The sequence below is a fragment of the Besnoitia besnoiti genome, chromosome I (genome assembly GCF_002563875.1).
Source record: "Besnoitia besnoiti strain Bb-Ger1 chromosome I, whole genome shotgun sequence".
Taxonomy (NCBI): domain Eukaryota; phylum Apicomplexa; class Conoidasida; order Eucoccidiorida; family Sarcocystidae; genus Besnoitia; species Besnoitia besnoiti.
The window spans coordinates 1,523,850-1,544,570 of record NC_042356.1 but is presented as its reverse complement, the minus strand read 5'-3'; the positions used below and the strand labels follow the sequence as shown (position 1 = coordinate 1,544,570).

At 58.0% G+C, this 20,721-nt stretch overlaps 3 protein-coding genes across 3 annotated transcripts; 2 read left to right on the top strand and 1 right to left on the bottom strand.

The window, feature by feature from the left end:
• Positions 1-574: 574 nt before the first annotated feature.
• BESB_002250 (uncharacterized protein) lies at positions 575-1,867 on the top strand (the record flags this gene model as incomplete). Its single annotated transcript, XM_029358980.1, has 1 exon — positions 575-1,867. The coding sequence occupies one exon, from the start codon at positions 575-577 to the stop codon at positions 1,865-1,867; it is 1,293 nt and encodes a 430-aa protein (XP_029221893.1).
• A 2,718-nt stretch (positions 1,868-4,585) lies between these two features.
• BESB_002240 (uncharacterized protein) lies at positions 4,586-12,436 on the top strand (the record flags this gene model as incomplete). The annotated part of the gene is made up of 4 exons (XM_029358979.1): positions 4,586-5,048; positions 5,563-6,357; positions 6,744-10,939; positions 11,426-12,436. The coding sequence occupies 4 exons, from the start codon at positions 4,586-4,588 to the stop codon at positions 12,434-12,436; spliced, it is 6,465 nt and encodes a 2,154-aa protein (XP_029221892.1).
• Positions 12,437-14,857: 2,421 nt separating this feature from the next.
• Positions 14,858-17,047, bottom strand: BESB_002230 (ribonuclease H1/H2 small subunit protein; the record flags this gene model as incomplete). Its single annotated transcript, XM_029358978.1, has 3 exons — positions 14,858-14,905; positions 15,203-15,281; positions 15,807-17,047. The coding sequence occupies 3 exons, from the start codon at positions 17,045-17,047 to the stop codon at positions 14,858-14,860; spliced, it is 1,368 nt and encodes a 455-aa protein (XP_029221891.1).
• Between the last annotated feature and the right edge of the window lie 3,674 nt (positions 17,048-20,721).

Sequence of the window (20,721 nt, the reverse complement as noted above, 5' to 3'; positions counted from 1 at the left end):
CGAACAATCTGGCGAAAGTTCAAAGTGAGTACCCAGTTCAAAGCCTCAGGGAAGAGCTACATCGGTATCCTGCATACGTACAGCGAGAAACAGCATAGGCCATAATTGTTGGCGGTAGGAGTGCTACGTAATAACAGACTTGTCTGCCTGCTCGAGATAGGAGCCCAGGGAGCCAGTACTGTCACGTTTCATTCCAGGTACAAACCCAGTTCGCCAGTAGTTGCTTGCGAGTCGTCCTAGCGGCATACGTAGACGCGTTCCGCTAGATCGTCACGACTCTGCGGTCGCTTAGCCACCGAGCATCGAGTTTGGGGGGCTTTCGCGCGGCACGCTCTGGTTAGGTTGAGAGCAGAAGTTTCATGCGTGTATGAGATAGGAATGGCTCGGCTACACGCCGAAGTCTGACAACAGAGAGCAAGAGCGAGAAGAGAAAGAACCGCTGCCGTCGACGACAGATGCAAATGGTCACCATGTAGGCGGGAACGTGGATGGCTTATGGAAAAAAGGAACGCAAGGGACGCCAGACGCCAGCAAGGAGAAGCATTCGGTTGAGGGTTTAAGAACGGCCTTGAGGATGAGTCACACGCACCGTGGCGACGAAAACACATACACACAGCGAAATCCCACACCACTCTCGGTGGTACGTGACCCGGCACCATCCTTGCCGGAAGCCAAAGTTTACAGTGCCCACAAAGGTGGCTCGCGCCCTGAAACACTTCCCAGATCCGCAGACCCCGCAACGCCCCCACCTCAAATAGCATCAACGCCGGCGCCAGCGCCCACCGTGTCAAAGGAGAAGATACCGTTTGCTCCAACCGACACGTCATGGCGGTCTTCCAAGTATACTCTGGAGGAGGCCTCACAGACTCCGACCAAATGGGAAGAATCACCCGTAGGATCCCCGTCATATCCGGCGTCGCCAGCGGAGACGCCTTCGGGAGAAAAGGAACAATGGGAACAGCCAGACGAAAGTGACGTAGGGGAGACTACAGACGAGTGGGGACGGGAACTGGATGCATTAAAGGCTGACGAAGAATCGCAGACAGGATTCGATGAATCCGGACAGGCAGGTGACACCGAAAGCGAGAGGGATCGGATTGGCGATGGTTTAGGTAATATGGGTAAGAGCATTCAACCGCTGGTCGAGGAGGCGTATCCAGACATGAAGTTATCTGATGAGCCGTCGCCTCCTCCTGTTGGTAGACATGATTCGGAAATAGCAGCTACACGAAATTTTCGGCGGCAGTGGGCTCCAAGACGGTATCAGTTTGGCCCAGGCGAAACCCCACTCCCGACTCCGCCTGGTGGCTCAGACATAGACTTGGATAATGAAAATGTTATATGGGGAGAGCTTAAGTTCCAGGTACAGGACAGCGTCGCAGACAGAGGTAGGGGGACCCCAGTCTTTGCGTTCGGGCACCGGGACCCGCAGTTGATGAACCCAGAACCAAGAAAGCTCTTGCAACAGACCACAGCCGGTGCTGGCGTGCCCGACGACGGACGTCTTGAGTGTGCGGACAATCATGGTGGATCTCGAGTAGGCGACGGGGTCCTGCGTGCAAATGTGGATGACGTACGGGACACGGTAGCGGGTGGTACCCCGCAGCAGGAAGAAAGATACCGCCGTGGTCACGGAGCACAGAAGGGCTGTACGCAACTACGCACCAACGAATCAGACTTCTTTCAGGCAGCGGCTGCCCGATTTCAAAGAAAAGACCACCTATCTCAGGGTCTTGTGAGCCCTGCAACACGAACCGTTCCACTGCCAGATTCTGCTGGCGCAGGCAGACTACAGGACGAAGAGAGGAGCACTACGGCTAGGATACTCGGGGGTCCGTGGCTCTTTTTTAATGCGGATGAGGAATGAAGTGGACCATGCAAAAGGACCGTTCCCATTGGGGCGGCTGCCTAGCCGTTCCATTGCTCAGGCAACAGGCACAAAAAGCAGAGAGAAGCGGACTGCTAGAGGCGGCGTGTCCAATTGCTATTCCGGGTGGTATTACGCGCATCAAGAGCAGGCAAGAGGCGCCTTGATTTGTTTTTCTTCTGAAATCGCCATTCGCCTTCAAGGATAACGAAAGTGTGGACTCGACTCATTCGTTGCAGGGGGAAGGCTGTTTGCCAGCTCGGGTGCTTGGCAAAATACACCATGTCACAAAAACTTGAACTCTTGTTAAACCTATTGTTGCCGTCGTCCCTCCCACCCCCCCCCCCCCCCCCCCCCACGTAAAAATTTTGTTTGCAGCATCCTATTTGCGCACTGAGTTTCGGCCAAGGATGGGGATAGCTCAGCCACTATACGACTGGATGCAGCAAGGGCAGCCACCGAACATGCCTGGCCGAAAGGCGAGACTGTTGGATCCTATGGCTCCGCGAAGTGGCTCCAAGGAAGCCGACAGTGATAACAGAACGAAGACACAAGCGGGAAATAAAGAACCTTCTGTAGTCTGCCCAAAATAACGCACCCAGGAAGCCGGCATCCTGTACTTAACGTTTGTTGCTCTATAGCGACGGCTTGCGTGAAGACCATACAGCAGTTTATATGGAGGTTGATACAGGAGTCCTCAGGCTAGGATTGTGGCTTCATACGATGCAAGCCAGGACGTTTCTACCACGGGAAGGGCTGTACTATGGTGCCGTGACGCATTTTACGATTGAGCGTATCTGTGAGTTCGGCAGCTGGTACACAGCATCCGCACCGCTGCGCGGCAGAGACCATCATCACTGATGGATAACAGCCCGAGAAATGCTACGAGGGCAGGGCGGCAGGGGGGCGGTGCGGGGCTGAGGCTATGACGCACACAGGTATACATGGTCCACCAATAAGAGAGAGAAGTGGAAAACAAGAGGCTGTCCCCGCATCGAAGACGCTGTAAGACACTCTACTGGATCGGTATTTGAAATTCCAGGAAGCCGTGTGTCCATCACCGGAATACGCGTGGCAGGTAGCGCGGTTGCAGTGTTCTACACCGAAAACCTCGTCCTGTATTGCCGTGCCCAGCCATGTGCAACTGCATGTCCTTGCATGCATAGGCTTCGAAGAGCTCGGAGCTTCATGCCGTTCCTTCCCAGGGCGATATCTGCTCTCATGCCACGAACCTCCATTTTCGCATTATTATGACCGCGCGGGCAGCAGGGCTAGACATCACTGCACAACGGTTTTGCACTACTACTGCAGACAGGGTCCTCTGTCTGCCGGCATGCCGACCGGTTACCGTTGGGTTCCTCTGTCGCCATTCTTCCGTGGCCGTCGTGCCCTAATTGTAGTCGTTTTTACTCATTTTTCCCGTCAAGACATGCAGGTGCGGTTTTCATGCCAGAGAAGGACCGAGTTTAGCTCTGGCGCCATCGGGCTCACTACTGAAAGGATTCACACCTGGCGAGTTGTATCAATCACGCGACACGGGACTACCATTTTAGTTCCGCACGGCAGAGTACCCGTTTTTTGAATGATCATACGGGTGCGCACACTTTTTGTTTGTTGCTTTGTCCACTGCGCCGCTTCTGCGCCGCTTCTATACACCGTGAGTGTGTTTTCTAGTGCCCATGCAGGCTCCAGATCTCAGTCTTCCAGGGTTGACAACGGCGCACCAAAGCAAACAGCAACCCGCGTTTACTCCTGCTTCTGATGGAGGGCCTGGACTTTTTGGAGGCGAGACTGAATCCCCCTGGAAAACAGGTGGAATTTGCTACGCTAGCGCCACGAGTCGACCCGTTCGGCACAGAAGGCCGAGCCAGCGTCGCTGCCTTCGGTTCAGCTGAGGAGATAGAAAAGAAAACTACCTCCGCTCCATATACACAGCACGCCAGAGGCAGTCAGGTTGAGGGATATGACGAAAGAACCCCGGCTCGTTATTCGCCTCATTCCCCCGGGGCTGTAGCCGTTGGTGGTTTAACCAGCGATGACAACACGAATCCGTCGGGTTTCCCCAGGGCACGGTCTACGCGCGTGGGATCAAATTCTTCTCTATTTACCCTGAGACGGAACCTGTTGGCGCGCAAACGGCATATAGATGTGACCCTGCCGCGTGTCTCCCGGTCCTCATCATCTTCGTCTGCAGGCACGAGCTCGTTGGAGGGCGAAATCTCACGTCGTTCCATCGTGCCCGCGCCGCCATCCACTGGCCGTAGCTCACCCCTGTCAGAAGAAAATACCCTCAGGCCTGAAGATAACGGTAGAACGTGTGATCCCAGTGAACTGCTCTGTGTGGCTGCTCGAGGACTCTCTCTTCTGTCGCGACAGATCGAGTTCGCTGACTTCACCAGAGCCACTAATTTCGAGGTTCTCGTTCAGTCCCTTGCGCACGCCCTCCTCAGTTTGCAGTTACGTAAAAGTCGGGCACAATACTTTGATTTGATTTTAAAATCGTCGGACTGCCCCGTGTGCATCGCCTCTGCGTGTTCACGGGGGGAAGCAAGATGCGGGTCACACGTGAGAGGTGCTGGTAGTGGTTCGTGCCGCTGTCGAGGGCTTTTCGATGGACTGAGGGCTTCTCAGGGCCGCGACTGTCCTATCCGCTCTCGACCGCCGCCTCCTCTGGTTCTCTCTAAAGTGGTCTCTGCGTCGGTCCCTCTTCATCCGCGTATGGGGGGCCGCGCCGAGACGCCAGGCCTGTTCGGCGGGTTTTTCGCATCCTCACAAGCTAAGGTAGGGTTTATCCGTGGAGCATCAGGGACAAGGGAGAAACTCGCTTTGAGGTGTACGTACACGATAGATCTGGGGGGCTGCCTCGACATCCCTGCAGCAGCAAGCCCGCGTCGGTACCATCGCAGTTGCCGGTCTCACCTGGTTAGGTCCGACGGTGACAGCTCCACTGAAACCAACGATGTACGAGACATCGCGGGTCCGCTCACGTTGTCTTTCCTGGAGCCCGGGAGGGAAGGAGGCGAGGAGCGGAGTCTGGCGCAGTTACGATTGAGGACGCCCAGAGACGGTCGCAGCAGGAAACGGTGGGAAGCGGACCGAGAGGCAGCGGCGCTTGACGTGCACCGCGAGTGCGTCTCTTCGTTCCCTAGCCGCTGTACGCCCATTCGTCGACTCTTTGACGGTAAGTCGTCTGTTCGTCGCGGCAGCGCGGATTCTCATGTACAATTTAGTGAGGCGTGCCAAATGGGAGAAGCCAACGGGCGTGATAACTGGGCGGCAACTCAATTTGCGCCTGACACGGGATATCTTGCGCCGTTTCGAGCTCCCTCGCTGACGAATGAGAGTCGCCACCTAGAAGCCGCGAAAATAGGAGTGACCGTCCTTTATGGTTTCCGTTTACGCTGCGGTGTTACATCTCGCGTACTGTTTATTGTTTCCGCTTCAGTGACACAATTTTGTCGCTCGCCGTCAGGTGCCTTTTCTGCCACTAAGGTGGTATTCCGCGATTTCTTGTCGCTGGCTTCCCTCATAGTTAGTGTCCTGTGACTGCATGGCGGGAGCTTTCACCCTTTCCTACGGCGTCTTTCACGCCCGATGGATTGCGTGTCGGGGCGGTCGTGCGTGTGCGTCGTGCCGCATGTGACGCTCTTGGTGCCGTTGCAGATGGGAGGTATTTGTGTTTCCTTTTGTTGCAGTTGGCGAGTACGTGACGATTGAGGCGGTGCGGACACCCGCGCAAGCTCATCCGGGAGACGACGAAAAGGAAACGTTCTGTTCGTCTCCTTCCTGCACCCCCTCGCGCGCACCGTGCGAGCCTGTGGCAATCTCGCGAAGCAGCGCGGGCATGCTTCTCAGCGCCCTTTCGTTGGCAGTCACTGAGCTACAATTGCAGGACCGGGAGAGCCTGGAGGATGTCTGCCAGCAGAGACTCCTTTCGAGCCTGTCTCAGATCAAGCAGGACAAGGAACTGCAAAGGGGAGACCGAGTTCAAACCTCTGTGGCCCCGGATGATTCATCTGAGTCCAGCGCTGACTCCGCAGGACTCACCCCTTCACGGGCGCCGAAGCCTATGCCATGGAATCTGCCAGTGTTTGCAGTGATGGATGCTGACGAAGAACTGTTTCTTGGATCCTACATCGCGTCGGCGTCTCTCTATAATCAAGAATTCGTTTTGCCTTGCAACCAGCGGGAGCCTTCCAGCAGCGGCGGTGGTGCGGCGGCTGAGAAAGGTCTGGAAGCCATGGCTGAAAGGAGGAACAAAGGAGGGGAGACTTCTCCATGCGCAGCGGGTCACAAGAATGCGAATGAGAGAGACTCTCATTCAAGAGACGGCAGGAAGGAGACTTTCGGCGCAACCGCGAGAGCAGAAGACAGTCCAGGGTGGAAACGAGCTCTCAGTACACGGTTAACAAGTCTGGACGAGCTTTGGCATTGGGAATTCTTCGGATTTAATGTAGTGCGGAGAAAGGGCCAAAGCGTCGGCCTTACAGGTTCGTCAGAGAGACAGCAAGAAGGCGGTGCCTATCTCGATTCAAGCAAGTGTCCAGCGTGTGGTGATTCTCTCGTTTCTCCACTGACGCGTTATTCCACGAAGCTTCAGTAGTGTATGAGCACGTGTCTCACAGCCCATCAGTCGAATGTTCCTTGTTGTGCGTATATAGCCCCATGGCCAGAGCTGGTTTTCTGCGTCCGTCTTCCATCACTTTGTGTTTTGGGAATACACAGCTCTGAGTCTGCCTTTCAGAGGATGTTGCCGCAACCGTTGTTTGGTAAAGTGCGGTGGGGCCCGCGGGGCGGTACCCTGGCGCCACCTTCGCGCCCTGCGTGGCATGGAACGGTTGCAGCCCCTGTGTGTGTGCGGTCGCTTGTTCTGTAGGTTTCTTCAACTACCTCGCCTGCGCTGTGGGACTTGGAACTCCGCCTGCGCTCCTGTGCCCTTTCGATCGCCGCCGACAGAAGGCGCTTCTTCGTGTCCTCAGAGAGAGGACCCGCGTTTCGCTTCGTTCCACGTATTTCGTTGCAGAGCTGCCCGTTCGTCCCTCGCGGCCCTTGCCTTTTCCGCGTTCCTCGACAGCCGCCCCGTCTGCGGCGAGCCACGAGAGGGGCGCGGTTGGAGCTGCGGCACACAGAGACGCTTTAGAGGCCGAGCGCGAGGGGGAGTGGCATTCTATTTGGGAGTTCGGCCTGCGAGACCTCTGGCGATCAGCCGATTTTTCTGACAGTGAGGGCGAGCTCACCCAACCAGCAGCCCGCTGTGGAAGCAGAAGAAGTCAGGGGTCAGCTGCCGGCGGCATCGACGCTGCGGAGGAGGTGTCCAGCGACATGCGAGAAGCGTGGATGACACCACGCGAGGGCGAAGACGACAATGCAGCAGCGCGAATGAACGCACGGGACTCCGGTGAGACTCCGTCTCTTGCTGCTCTCTCCGGTGGCGCATCCTTAGGCGGCAGCGCAGCGGCGCATGCTGGGGGTTTCATTCATAAGGATCTGCTTATTCGCCTTTCCATCACCGGACCTGACCCATATGCCTCACTGCACTTCTGCCGCGCGCTGCCGTCTCTTCCTCTGCTTTCGTACCGAAGCACAGACAGCAACGCCGCCGACCTCAGCTGCTTTACGGGTCTCTACGACGAGCAGCGAGGGCCTCTTGGACCCCCCGGCGCGCTTCCCTTTGTGTGCACCCTCCGGCTCACGACACAGCGGCATGCCCTCGAGCGCATCCGGGGCCTGCAGTGTCTTCTGCGAGCTGAAACGCCATGCTTCCCGCCTGCTTCAGGCTACTCCGAAAGGGACGGACTGCCGCAGCCGCCCAGAGAGAAAAACCTGACTGAGAGGACTCGCCCACAGTTGCGTCCTCAGCTCGGCGAAGAAGCACAACGCTCTGTAGGATCACGACAGGGAGATGGCCTTCTGCGAGGGGATGACGAGGAGATGAACCGCACTGAAGGACAGACTGTGCTGCATGCGAAAGGCCGATTTTGTTCTCATCTCGGCTTCTTAGCTGCCCTGGCGCCGCTTCTTGCACCTATTCCGCCTCCGCGGACCCCTGATGGACTCTTTCCCTTCGGTCCGCCTTCCCTCGCGGCGTCGCCCGCAGCAGAAGCAGACCTCCGTCGGTCTATTCTGAGCGTATTGAATCCCCAGCAGCACGAAGTGACTCTTCCGTTTCCTCTCACAGCACGGCTGTTCGGGCTCAGTCTTCTATTAGGACAAGCTCTCGAGATCAGCGAAGGGTTCCTCGGTGCGGATGCGGAAGACAGGTCCTCCTCAGACTTCCCAGGGAAGCGGCGCCGCGATAAGCCGCTTCTGGATGAAACGTTCTCGTTAGCCTTCCCGCCTACTCAAAGCTCTGAGTCTGAACAGCCTCCCAGCCACGAGGGGGGACCCCGGCCTGCCTTCTTGCAGCCGCGTCAGCTTGAGCGCCCCGCTGGCCAGCATGCCCCCGCGGGGGCCTACGTCTGCGGGAGGTGTGAGGAGTCCGAAGAGGAGGAACTGAGCCGCGCGGATAAGCCTCGCGTGCGGCGCGCTGCAGAGATAGACTGCAGTTCCGCGCCACCGCTAAAGGGAAACGCAGGCGCACTGCGTTCGCTGGCGAGACCGACCCGCGGGCTCTCTCCTCAAGCCGCTTCACCGGTGGCTGCCTGCGCAGGAGGACAAGACGAGGCTGATACGAGCCCGGCGGACGGACGCCATCTCGGATGGAGTGTGGCGGGGATTGCAAAGAGAGCCGGTCGAGAACGAGTAAGTCGCAGAGCTGAAGAAGACACGCCCGCGAGGCCTCCGTCGGCTTGGGCCATCCCGTCGCCCTTCTGTCCGCCCGACTCCGCCGGAGACCGGGGCGCGTTCTCGTGGGTCGGGGGAGAGATCGCGTCCGCTGCTTCCCAGCCGAGCGACGGCCTTTGTCGCGGGCCGTCGTCAGGCAGTGGAGAAGAAGCGCGCATGCGGCGCGCCGTCAAGCGGCTGCTTCGCCCTTCGCATCCTGACGACCACAAAGCGCATCTCCTGCGGCAGGCCCGCAAGCTGGCTGTCCTCGCCGCCATCGAGAACGGCGGTGACGCGGGCGTCTCCAGTCGCTCGGGCACCACAGACGCTGCACGCGCCCCGAAGGTCCCGAGGGGCGTCCCAGATGACCCCCATTCGGGTCCTGCGTGCTCTGCCTCGTGTCCTTCGCCTTCGTCCCCTCACTCTCCGAATCGCGCAGTCTTTCTTGCATTCTCGCTTCTCTGCCGAGGCGCACCGTCGAACTCGCTTTTGACAGATCTAGCACTTGCGGTCGCGGGCCTGCCTTCTCTTGTGCACGTCCAGCGCTTCTGGAGCCTCTTTCTCGTGGCGCTCCGCGGCGCGTGGGAGGCACGGACGCTTCTTCCCCGTGTCTCGTCAGCCGCGCATCCGTCTCCGTGCCCTCCGGGGTTTCAGCCGCAGCGTGCCCCCTGCGCGGGATCGGCGGCTGGCGCACAAGGAAGCAGCTCCAAGGCTCGAGCGCCTAATGCACACGGAGACAGAGATGCGACTGTGGGATGGGAGGGGGGACTTGAAGAAAGGAATGCGCAGGACAGCCGGAAAGGAAGAAGGGAAGACAGAGGAGAGTTCTCCCCGGAGAGCAAGTCGGGGAGCCCGGGGCACAAATCCTCCTGGTGGCGTTTTTCGTCGTCTTCGTTGGCGAGGACGCTCAGCGCTTCTCTGGCCGTGCAAACGCGAGAGGGGTGGAACCCCGCGAGCTCCCTGGGCTCCTCCCACGACAGTTCGCATGCAGACCTCGTGGCGACGAATGCGCTTCTGTCGCCGTCGTCGGGCTTCTTTTTCGACGCCTCCGGCTGCAACTTTTCTTCACCGTCTCCCTCGCCTGGGAGGGCGGCCAAGGCAGCGGCGGCGGCAGCTGTGGCAGCAGGGGCGTCGTGCGCACCGGACGGGCCTGTTGGGCTCCCAGACTTCCGAGGCTGCCTTCTGCTGCAGCATCTGCAGCAACTCAACTGCGCAATCCAGCAGCTGCGTGTGCTGGCGTGGGAAGCTGAGGGGCGGCCGCGTAGCTGGGCCGTCGGCAGCGGCGGGGGTCTGCGGCAGGCAGGCGCCTCCTGCGGCACAAGAAAAGACCTGTGTAGAGAAGAGAGAGGAGGCCGGGCGATGCTAGCTGGAGAGGACGCGGCGCCGCTGCAGTCCGAGACTCAGGGCGAAGTGGGGCCTTTTGAGAGTCACCGGTTTCTCGCCTGGACTGGGCAGCGAACCAGGAAGGGCGAGGGAGTGAGCGAAGGCAGACACAGAAATCCTCATGACACTGGAGATCCTCTCCCAGTGGTGCTGCCGGGGATGCCTCCGGTCACCGAAGTCACCCTGGGGCTCCACCGAGCGCGCCTCAACGCGCAAAAACTGCTGTACATCGAACGGAATGGCGGGAAACGCAGCGGCGACAGCCACGAGACTGACCTGTTTCCCTTTGCCCGAGCGTGCCGTAACGCCTTCGAACGTGCTCTGACTGGCTACGGCGAGCAACTCCAGGGAGGCGCGTCCTCCCCCAAGGGTCTCCACGTACGCAGCAGCCCGCTGTCGAGGACCTTCCCGTCCTTCAGCGAGTGGTGTGTGCGGGAGCTTGGCCCCCTTCTTCTTTCTCGGTGTGATCTTTCAGCGATCGCCGATCGCCAAGAGCTTCTCCTCGACGTGCGTCGCGCAGCTTTCGCTGCGGCGCGACAGAAGTCTGCGCAGCTCTTGGGCGCAAGCGGCGCTACCCCGCCCAAGAAACCAGTTGAAGGCCGCCTTTCAGAGGCGACCCGTGGTCACCCAGCGCGCCTGTCTTCCCCAGCAGGCTCCAGGGAAGGCGTAGAGGATGCGGCGGCGGGATTAGAGGGGGAGGCTCGGATCGGAAGGGATGCTGCAGCGAGCGCAGTCGCAAGCGCTGCCGCCTTGGCAGCTGAGGAGACTGCATGCGAAGGGCTGCGGGTTAAGCAGGAGGAAGAAGAGGCCCAGAAAAACGCCCACGGCGACCGGGTCAGGCGTGCGGAGAGAATGTGGAGAGAAGCGGTTCACAAGGGCGGCCGATCGAAACGCGTAGAAAGCAGAGGCCCCTTTTTCGACGCTGTCGTAAGCGACGTATTGTCTCTGTTTGTGGCCTTCACGATTTGTAGAGAAACTCAAATGGATGCAGCGTGGTGTTGGAGCTGAAGAAGAGCGCCGCTGACACCCCGCCTCTGCATCTCGAAGCATACTTGTGCGGGTTGTGCATCGCTAGTCGGGGATTGCTGTGTGGTGTTAGATACGCCCCGAGCTAACTCCTGAAGGCACTACCTTTGTGCGTGGTTTAGGAACCAAGAGAGAGCGGCGGCGTTTGCCCAGATGGCATCAAAAGAAGATATCGAATGAAGACGCCCGCTGTCTCTTCGATTGCGCAGTTGGCCGCCCAGCCGCGGTGCCTGGCTTGTGCTTGGGGGCGGTCTCGTAATCACGCCTGTATGAAGCGGCAGAAGCATGTCGTGTGGAGAGAATGCATGAAGGAGTTCGTTTAGTTGTGCATGCGCTTCGCTTCTTTTGATCGCGTCGTATCTGACATTCTGTGTGATTTGTCTCCAGGTCGAGGGAGAAATGGCTTTGCACTACTTGGAGAGCATCAGCGCCGTCGACCTCCTTCAGCAGCTGGTCTGCTGTCTCGTGACTGGCGCCGTCGAAACGTGGCTAACTTCGTGTGCATGTTCGCTGCTGGATGCTGCATTCGGCGGCCTACGTCCCTCTCTGGAAGAGACGGCGCGGAAAGAGGCCGCTGTACAGACGGTTGCGTGCCTGGCTGGGTGCCGCCATTTTCTATCCGCGTCATCGACTCACATGCCTCTCCACTCCTCGTCGGCTGCAGCCGCTTCGCCTCGGTTTCCGCCGTGTGTTTTTCTGCCCCTTCTCTCCGCAGTGTTGGAGCTGCAGCGACAAGCGGTTCTTCAGCTGGCGGCAGCCGGTTCCCGCAGCGCGCGAGATTCGTTGAGGGCCTCGCATGAGCCGATGAACCGTGTAAGTGACGCGGGCGATGTTTTCTCTCCGTTTGCTCTTCTCTGTACGCCGGCGGTCTTCGCCGCGTTTCTCCACTGCGAGCTTACCGCGTCGCGCGCCTCTTCGCTGCTGCAGAAATTCGACCGGTACGGAGAGAATCTCCCACGCGCCTCTCTCGGCGGGGTGCCCCTGAGAGGGGAGACGCTTCTGGGGGGAGCGGCGCTGCAGCTGTCTGAGCGCGTTTTGAGTCAGCATCTGCGGCAGGCGAGAGAGGCTGCCGGGACGGCACAGAGCAGCCGTACAGAGAGGGCAGATCCAAACAGATACTCCGACGCGATTGAGCTCGAGGGGCTTGGCGAAGACGCTGAAGTGCCTGTTCTGGGCAAAGAGGAAGTCTCGTCGGTGATGTTCTACGTGAAGGATTGCCAGAAGGCTGCGAGCGGATCCTGGGGGCCCGAAGAGGGGGCGGAGACGCCCCTGGACTCGCCAGGGGACTGGTGGGGGAGGGCGACGAGGAGTGCAGACCTTTCGCTGTCGAGTACCTCCTTCGCGTGGACTCTCCGGGGTCCGCAGGGTCTCAGAAACTTCAGAAGAAGCGAGTTTTGAGGCGCCCCTCTCTGGCGATGTCCTGCTCGTCCTCCGCTTCTCCCCCCGCCTCTCCTCTGATGTCGACCCAATCCGGAAGCTCCGCCGCGAAGTTTTCCCGGCGAGTGTCGAGCTCCCGAGCGCCCTCTCCGGAGGACGTCTTTTCCTCTCTTGTATCTACAGCCTCCCGCCGTCAGAGCGGCGAGGCCGTACGTGACAGAACGGGGTCAGGTGTTTCTTCACGCGCCGCGCGAGGTTTGCCTCCGGATGGGAGCGGTAGCCCCTCCAGCGGCGGCAGACGGCACAGCGGAGGAGGAGGCCTTCGGCTCGCCAGTCTCTGCGGGGGGATTGGTACGCGTCTTCCGCGGGTTCCTCAGAGCTCCGTAGTTGCAGAGGGACAGGGGCACACAAGAAACACGGAGAGAGGAGGAAGCAGAGGGCAGGACTCAGGAGAGCGCGAGGAGAGCGAAGAAGGGACTTGGGGAGGAAGGGATAGGGTCACAAGCTCACATGAGGACGGCGACAGCGCAGAGCTGCTTCCTGCGCGGCTTTACGCTATCGAGAGAGACGCTCAGTGTCTGTTTGCTTGCGCAGTGCCAACCAAACTGATGTAGAGCGGGAGCCGCGCAGGAAAGGCGCAGGTTTACCTTTTCCTCTGTGCGTCGCTGATTTGTTGAGACGAGGCCTGCACGGCCGGAATCTTAAGTGGAACTCCTTCGTCGCTTCCTTCTTAGATTCCTTGTCGGTGACCATGTGAGTTCCAGAATCCTTTCCGTCGGTTCCTGCTTTTCTGCGTCCTCATTTCTGCGTTTGGGAAGGCGCGGAGGGAGGCTTTTCGTTTGCCCCTTCTGTCGCTCCATTCGTCAGAGTCGCCGCACCGTGCGTTTGTTTCTACAAAATCTGTTATCTTGTTAAGCAACTGGTTGGACTTGTACTTCCTGGCATTTCGCATTCTGCTGTGTAGGAAAGGATGCAAGCGGCTGAAGCGTATGCGACCTCTGGTGTTGCCCTTCCCTCCGGTGGGTGCCTGCTTCGGGGTCCGACAGTCGGCGACATACCGCTACCAAACAGTCTCCTGTCTTCAGTTTGATCCCACGTGTCCGTAAATAATGCAGCAGCACACTTGGTGTTGCAGTCGCTTCACCATTATCTGAATGACGCGTGCCGAGCCTTGGCGAAGCCCTAAGCAACGGAGACCCCCGCGACAAGGCTTCATAAGCTTCTTCAAAATGACACACCTAGCAGACACATTGTTCAAAGTATCTCGAACACGAAGTGTAGATAATCCCGCAAGACAATACATGACTCAGAGTTAGTCCGGAGCCTGAACAAACGCTGTTGCGCCGGAGACGGCAGATAATGCCGCGCTCGCTTCGAGGCGATATTAACTGACCCTGGGCCCCCATGCGACATGGCTTCGAGAGCAACAGCTAATGCGTCAGTTATCGAGAAACCGAGATAGGAAAGTCTGGTCGGCCAAAGTGCAAAAGCCCTGCACCACCCGGATCACCTTCATTGGGGGGTTGGATCCGGTACACCAAATGCTGCGTTGTGCTGGATGCGCACACTGTTAGCGACCGCTCTGCTGCAGCACGCCAATCAGTTCGCAGAAGCTTTCCGTGACCAACCAGCTCGCTACACTCGGATGAGTCTATCGGATGGTGAACGCGACGCCGCACGGCATCCGCGCGCACGCTTGGGTGTGTTTGAAGTCCAGTTTGCTCCTTCGCACCCAGAAGTGAAACTCCGTCTACGCATACGCCGGTTGAGGCTCTCTTCTGTGAGTAGTTGTCTTAGACTCCGGGGCTACTCTCAGGGGCACATGAGAATCCGGGTGTGATGAACAATGCATTACGGGCCTCAGCCTGTTTTCCTTGGTCATGCAAACAACAAACGAGCTTGATGCTCAGAAGGCGTGAGGCCCGCCTCACAGCGCGCCATGCGGCTGTGTAAAGACAGGCACTCGATGCCCTTCGGTGCTGCATTTACTTATTAGAGTCACAGTGAATGGAGGAGTACCATGGCTAATCTGAGGACGAGTGGCCTCACTGCCCGGTTTCCTAAAAAAAAGCCTGAATCCCCTTTCCCCCCCCCCCCCCCCCCCCCCCCCCCCCCCCCGGCCCCTCTGCGGACCGTATAATTCGCTTAGAATTTGGTCCGTCACGGGTGCGACGGCCCCTGTAGATAATACGCGAGGTACCACCAAAGCTAGACATTTGCCAAGACAATAAAGACCCGAATCCAATAGCGTGAAGCGAGAAGGCAGTCGCTTGACATGAATAGGCGGTTCTGTTAGGCGTCTCGGCCTCGACTTCTTAAAACATCGGAATGAAGCAACACATACACATTTCAGCAACTTCAGGTTGACAAGTGCTTGTAAGACGTAACTGTCTCTAAACAACGGCAGAGGGATCTTCCAGTCTCGATTCGCCAGCCCTGGTATCAGAACTCCTCCTCCTCCGCGGGGAACTCGTCTCGCCAATCGTGCATCTGCATACCAAAACAAAGGCGAAAGATAGAACGTCACTCTGAAGCCAAGAACGTGGCAAGGTTGTCTATATACACGTTGAGTCAATCCGGCGCATAGTCGTCCGGCTGCTGCCCGAAATTGGGGAGGCAGCTGGCGCAGCGAGAAACCTCTTCTGTTGCGTGTATTTTCGCTCTCGTTGCATGCTTACGTGCATAGGCACGCGGAAAGCCCGTTGCTACATTTAGAGCGACCGGAAGACACAGATAACCACAGCTCTCACTAGCCACGCGTCGGAGAGAGCTTTGCCAAGAACTCACTGCCGTAATAGCTCGCATGAAGGCCAATGCTTGCATAACGTCGTCTGTAGGGGTAGGCAGCACGTCCTGTTGCCAGTAGCTGCAGCCGCACACACACAAAGGACATCGCATCCAATCACGGACGACTCCGCCCACCCGCCTAGAAGGCTCGGCGAACACAGAGCCGAGCAGCGGTGGGCTTGCCCCCGGTGGCGCCGTCCCTGCAACACAAAGGCTGACGCCATGCGTCTTGGGTTGGGATACTTCAGAGGCCCAAGCAGTGAACTACATGCCTATGAACAGACCAGCCACGCAAACGGCGAAACGCAGCAGAGGCTGTCAGTTCAGGAGGGGATTTCGCAAGGCCTGGGGCCGCTGTTTCTTTACCGATCTCCCATCACAGGCATTTATCTGCGCTACGGCTGACAACAGAGTCTCTGAAACCTGAAGACGATCAGATCAACTGTAGGGCGGAGAGCCTCTGACAGTGTAACACGGCAACGACTCTCCAGGCAGTGTGGAGCCGCAGGCGAGCAAAACGCGCTGTTCATGAAAGAGCGCGGGCATTCGCGATGCATTTGTCTCGACCCTGCCCCCTCGCGGTACGGATGTGTGCGGCGTCTACCAAAGGTGACTGAGGGATCCTAGTGGGATCAGTTCTTTTCGTCCTGTGACCGGCGGGCTCGGTGGAGTTCCCTTTGCGGCTTTCCACCGCGTTTCTTCTTTTCCGCTTGCGCCTTCATGTTTGCCTTCGCAGTCTTCGCCGTCAACCTCTTCTCCCTCGTCACCGTCTCTTTCGCGGTCTGTAACTGATACGACGTAGCCCTGGCAGCCCTCTGTCAGATACCAACCCATTGTGTTGTCGCGCTGTGGCGACGCGTTGACTTTTTCGGACTGCGCGTCGCCCTGCTTTCCCGATGAACCAGACGGGCGAGCGAGAGGCACAGCAAGTCCCCGCAGAAGACGCCCATGAAGCAGCGCCTCAAGAACGACTGGCTCGCTATCGCTCATCTCTCCTGTCGCGCCAGCGGCCGCCTCGGCCTTCTTGGGATCCGCCTTTTCGGCGCCGTCTTCACTCTTTCCTCCAAAGCCGGACGAAGGCACAGCGGTCGATGAAGGGACAGCACAGTGAGGCGTTTGGAGAGGCTGCAGCCCGGAAGGCAGGACGTTTTCGTTATTGTGGATGCCATTCCGATCCGCATCCGCTGACGCCACCGCTGGTCGCTCCTCCCTTTCCCGCTTCTTGCTCGTGCCCCCCGGGTGCGCGCCGTCGTCTCGTTGCTCTTCAGGCACTGCGTACGCGATCAGGGGCCTGAAGTGGCGCTTGACTGCGGCTGCTCCTGTAAAGGAAATCTTGCAGGGGAGCAGGTGAGCGACGGCGTTTCCTCCCAGAGACTCGTCTCCGGGCAACTGAGCGATCGCGGTACCGAATATCTGCGACGGGGAATCAACAGAGGAGGTCCCCGAATGCGAGGCAAGGAGGCGCCGCTGTCTTCTCCACTCAGAGGCTGCGGCAGTCCAGTAATGTGTCATGCGTTTCTGGTTAGCCGCGCGGCCGGGAGTAGCAGCTGACGCCTTCCGTTTCGCGTTGGTTTGTGGCGAAGAGGCAGCATCCGACGTCTCTGCAGAGTCCTTAGATTCTGCCGCGTTGGCAGCATCTCCGGCGCTCTGCAGTCTCCGCCGCGACCTCGTCCTAAAAGCTGGTGAGAGATTGTCTGTCGAAGTCCCGGCGGCGCCAAACGCGCGGAAAGATGCAGACGTGTCTTTTGACGACTGCGCGGATTCATCCCACCACGATGCGTCTGAGAACAAGGCAGAGCTGCGGTCAGCAGCGCCACTCGTTTCAGAACAGACTGGGCTCGCCATGTGTGCCGCCCTCGAAAAAAGAGAAAATGCGCAAACAGAAGGCGTGCCAACTGAGGAGAAACCTCACGACGTCGCCTCGGCGCCCACAGAGACACAGCCGAGCGATAGCTGGAAAGTCAGGACACGCAAGACACGCAGATAAATCCAGATAAACGAGGGCACATGGACGGTGGCGTCTAACCTTCAGAGCATCAACGCGAATAATTCCGTTGTGAGACAAGCGAACGACTGGGTCGAGGCAAATTGCTGCGAGCCGCTGTAGATGGAAGGAAAAAAGCAAGCCTTGCTTTGCGGAAGGCAATCTTCTTCTGAGAAAGGCACAAAAAACGAAGGAAAACACAGTTGCACACCCTTCAGGCGAAATTGGGAACAGAGGCCTCCCTGGCAATTCCAAAAGAGATAATAACGCAGAGCCGTGAGAGTTGGGAGTAACTCTGTTGTTGCGCGCGAAAGGGATTGACGAAGCGGAATGAAAAAGAGGGGGAAAACGATTACTCTCTGGACTCTCGCCACGGAGTCTCCCCATTCTGCCCTCGCGTAGAGACACACGCCGCCAGTGGAGAAGAGACTGTGCTGTCGCCCCTGCTAGCGCCTTTGCGAGAGGTTCGGTGGTAGAAAGGACGGTACAAGACAGTCTCATTCAGAAGTCTGTCATGCGGCTACCGCACATAGAAACGCTTTCAGACTCAAATTCAAGACGCGTTGGAAGGATGTGACGTCGAAAGTGACCTGTAGGTATGCCGTACCTTGCATGAGCAACCCGTGTGATAGCAAACCCCCAGTCCTTAGCAGTGCACGGTGACTTGCGCGCTTTCACCATCTGAAGATACCGACATGTACGCATGTACGGTAACTACCGAATGAGTTTCGCGTCATCCGAAGAGTAGTCAGCTTACCGAGCGAGACGTATCACTATGGGTCGGGATAGTTGCCTCAAAAAATGAATAGGCGCGCGAGCCCTGCTCTAAACTCTAACCCTAAACGGGGGGGCGGGGGGGGGGGGGGGGGACAGGGGAAGGGGCGTGCTGTGCTTGGAAGTTGGGTGCCACGGAGGAAAGCGATGTAATTAGCTGCCGGTGCCATGTTCCAGCACGGTCCGGTTCGCGAGTAGGCGTACAACGGAAGGAAAGTAACCATGTCAAACGGACCCTTCTTGCGGAATCCACTTGCCTTCTAGAAGCTTGCGAAAGGGTGTCTGGTTCAGCCCAAATGGGTGATACTTTGAAGCAGTACCTTCTCGTATCGTTCCACCCTCGTCGCCCTTATGCCGTGGAGCCTGTAGACGAGGGCGCAACGTCAACGGCATCTCAAAGAGCGCAACAAAGCTCCCTCAGACGGTCGCATGCTAGCTACATTGAACGACTCCGTATGCTGCACGGCCTCACTGATTCCCCGAAGCTGACACGGAGGCCCCCGAAATGGTGATCCACAGTCGAGGCACTCCTAATGTCGGACCTGTGATGCTGAGTGGAGACGTCTCACAACTACACTGTGCATGCTTCAAAACCACAACCGATCAGCGAACCCTCTGGTGTGAAGTTGGTGGGGGTCTCATTGTTGTGCCGTCGTTACAAACGCAGGAGCCCACAATATCCGAATTGCCCGCCAGCGAGTGGCTGTGCTGTGGCAAGGCGCCCGCCATGGTGGACCCCTCCACAACTTCTTACAATTATTCAAACGAAGAGCAGCATTCGGTTTCTAATGGAGTGAATACATAGAAACGCTGCTCTTTTTAAGCGGATTTTTGAAGTATCAGCTTTTATCGGGCTGTACGCTGTGCGACGGTCGTTTGCCGATTGCGATGCAGGCATCCGGCGCACCGCAATTGTGTCCCTCCTCCACCTCGGATTCTACCCTGAGCCAGTTGAGCAAACCATAGCTTGTTCAGAAGGCATAGGCGCCCCGTGCCACGCAGACTTTCGCCTGTGCTGGTACACGTCTCATGAAAACGGTGCTCACTTGTGGAGACGAGACAAAGCGTTCCTTCTTTGAACCAGTCTCGAATGAGAAAAAGACGATGAGGATGAGGTATTCTCATGCAGTCCACTCAGCGACGACTCGTCTGACAGCTCCTGCCTGTTCTATTGATGATGTCCCTGTTTTGACGCTAAGTCTTCGGTCGCCTCCAGCGCACCGCACAGCGATGGTGAAATTCCGGTACGAGAACGATGTGGTGCGTTGAGAAGCTGTCTTCTTCTGTCCTTCCGCGGCATCTACTGTCTATTTTCTGCCTGTTCTCCCTTCGCGACAGCTCTGCGCTGGAGGAACCGATAATCAAAAAAACAGTTTCACTCGAGCTCCAAGAGACGATCCGCCGCGAAAGGCCCGCTGTGTCGATTCGCGCAGGTGGGCGCTTACCACCACAGGGAATGGACGCACTGGATGCCGTTGGTGTTTCTGTAGACTGCCCCCCCGGGGCAAGACACTGCGGCTTAAGAGTTGTTGAGAATCGTCACACGCGCCTCCGGCGTCGTCAGCGCGCTTAGGAGTCGGCTACACTTCACGCTGGTAAAGGGTCGGGGGGAAAGGGGTGGTGGGTGGGTGGTATACTAGAGCGAATTTGTTCCCTTGCGTCGGCTTCAAGTCCATCTTTCTTGTAGAGCGTCTCTCGCTGTTTAGTGTGTCGACGCTTCCGCTTGGTTCTGCCCGTACGCCTGATGCTTGCCGCGTATTGCGGTTCACTCGTTCACACCGTCCGCTACGCAGCATGCCGGCGGCGCTCTCTCTACTGCCGCTCCCCCTGAATGAATACCTGCGTGCGAGCTGATGCGCAGAGTTGAAAATGCACACATGCGAAGCGTGCCGCTCCCTGCCTGTCGCACATCCAGTAGCCTTTCTGGCCGTCACTCCAAACCCGACCCGCTCCATTTTGCAGGCGCCAGGACGTGCTGGAAGATTTCGGGGTAGAATTTGCTTCAACTCGGGCGGCGGTCTGTGAAACGACGGTACTGGGAGGACCGGGGGGTGGGCGGCAAGCAGGAGAAAGACTGCTCAGGTGTGGTTGCCGTGTCCACTGCTGTGTCGAGGCGCACCGTTTCATGTTCCAACTGTTTGGAGCGCCCCTGGGATGCAAGTATAGATCAAAATTTGTCACTTCCAGTAGACGCGCTGACAGGGCGGCGTCTACGCCTGTAGGCGACGTCCCGCCAGGGTGCCGGTTTCATCCCCCTGTCTCCGTTCTTGACTTTGTTTAACATTTGTTTCGCGCAGCCAGTTACTGGACCAAGCAGCTGATCCTATTTTCTATCCACGCTACCCTGCGATATTGACTAACTGCACCCCGACTGCGAGAACGATGAGTTCCAGTCTTTCCTGCGTTCTGGACGGCCTTAGGGTTTGCCTCATTGATCGCGACACGCGTTATCGGCTTTTCACCGTCACCAACTTTCTTCGTTCCAGAGATACATGCGGCGGGACACTCGACTGGCGGCTCTTGTTCCGCCCTTTGTGGTCAACGTTGTCAGCAAATCCTCCGCTGAGCAGTAGTTAGTCTTGTCGGCTTTGTTTCCAGGTGGTGATTGCCCCTTTGTGGATATCTTTTCTTGGCACACTTTGTCGCTTTTTGCGCGGTTGTATTTGGTGGGCTGTTGTACAGAATCTTGCCACCTGTTGAAGCGGCGGACTGCTGCCGGCTGCGCAGTGACGCGTGGCGCCAGCTGACGACCTCTGCTTCG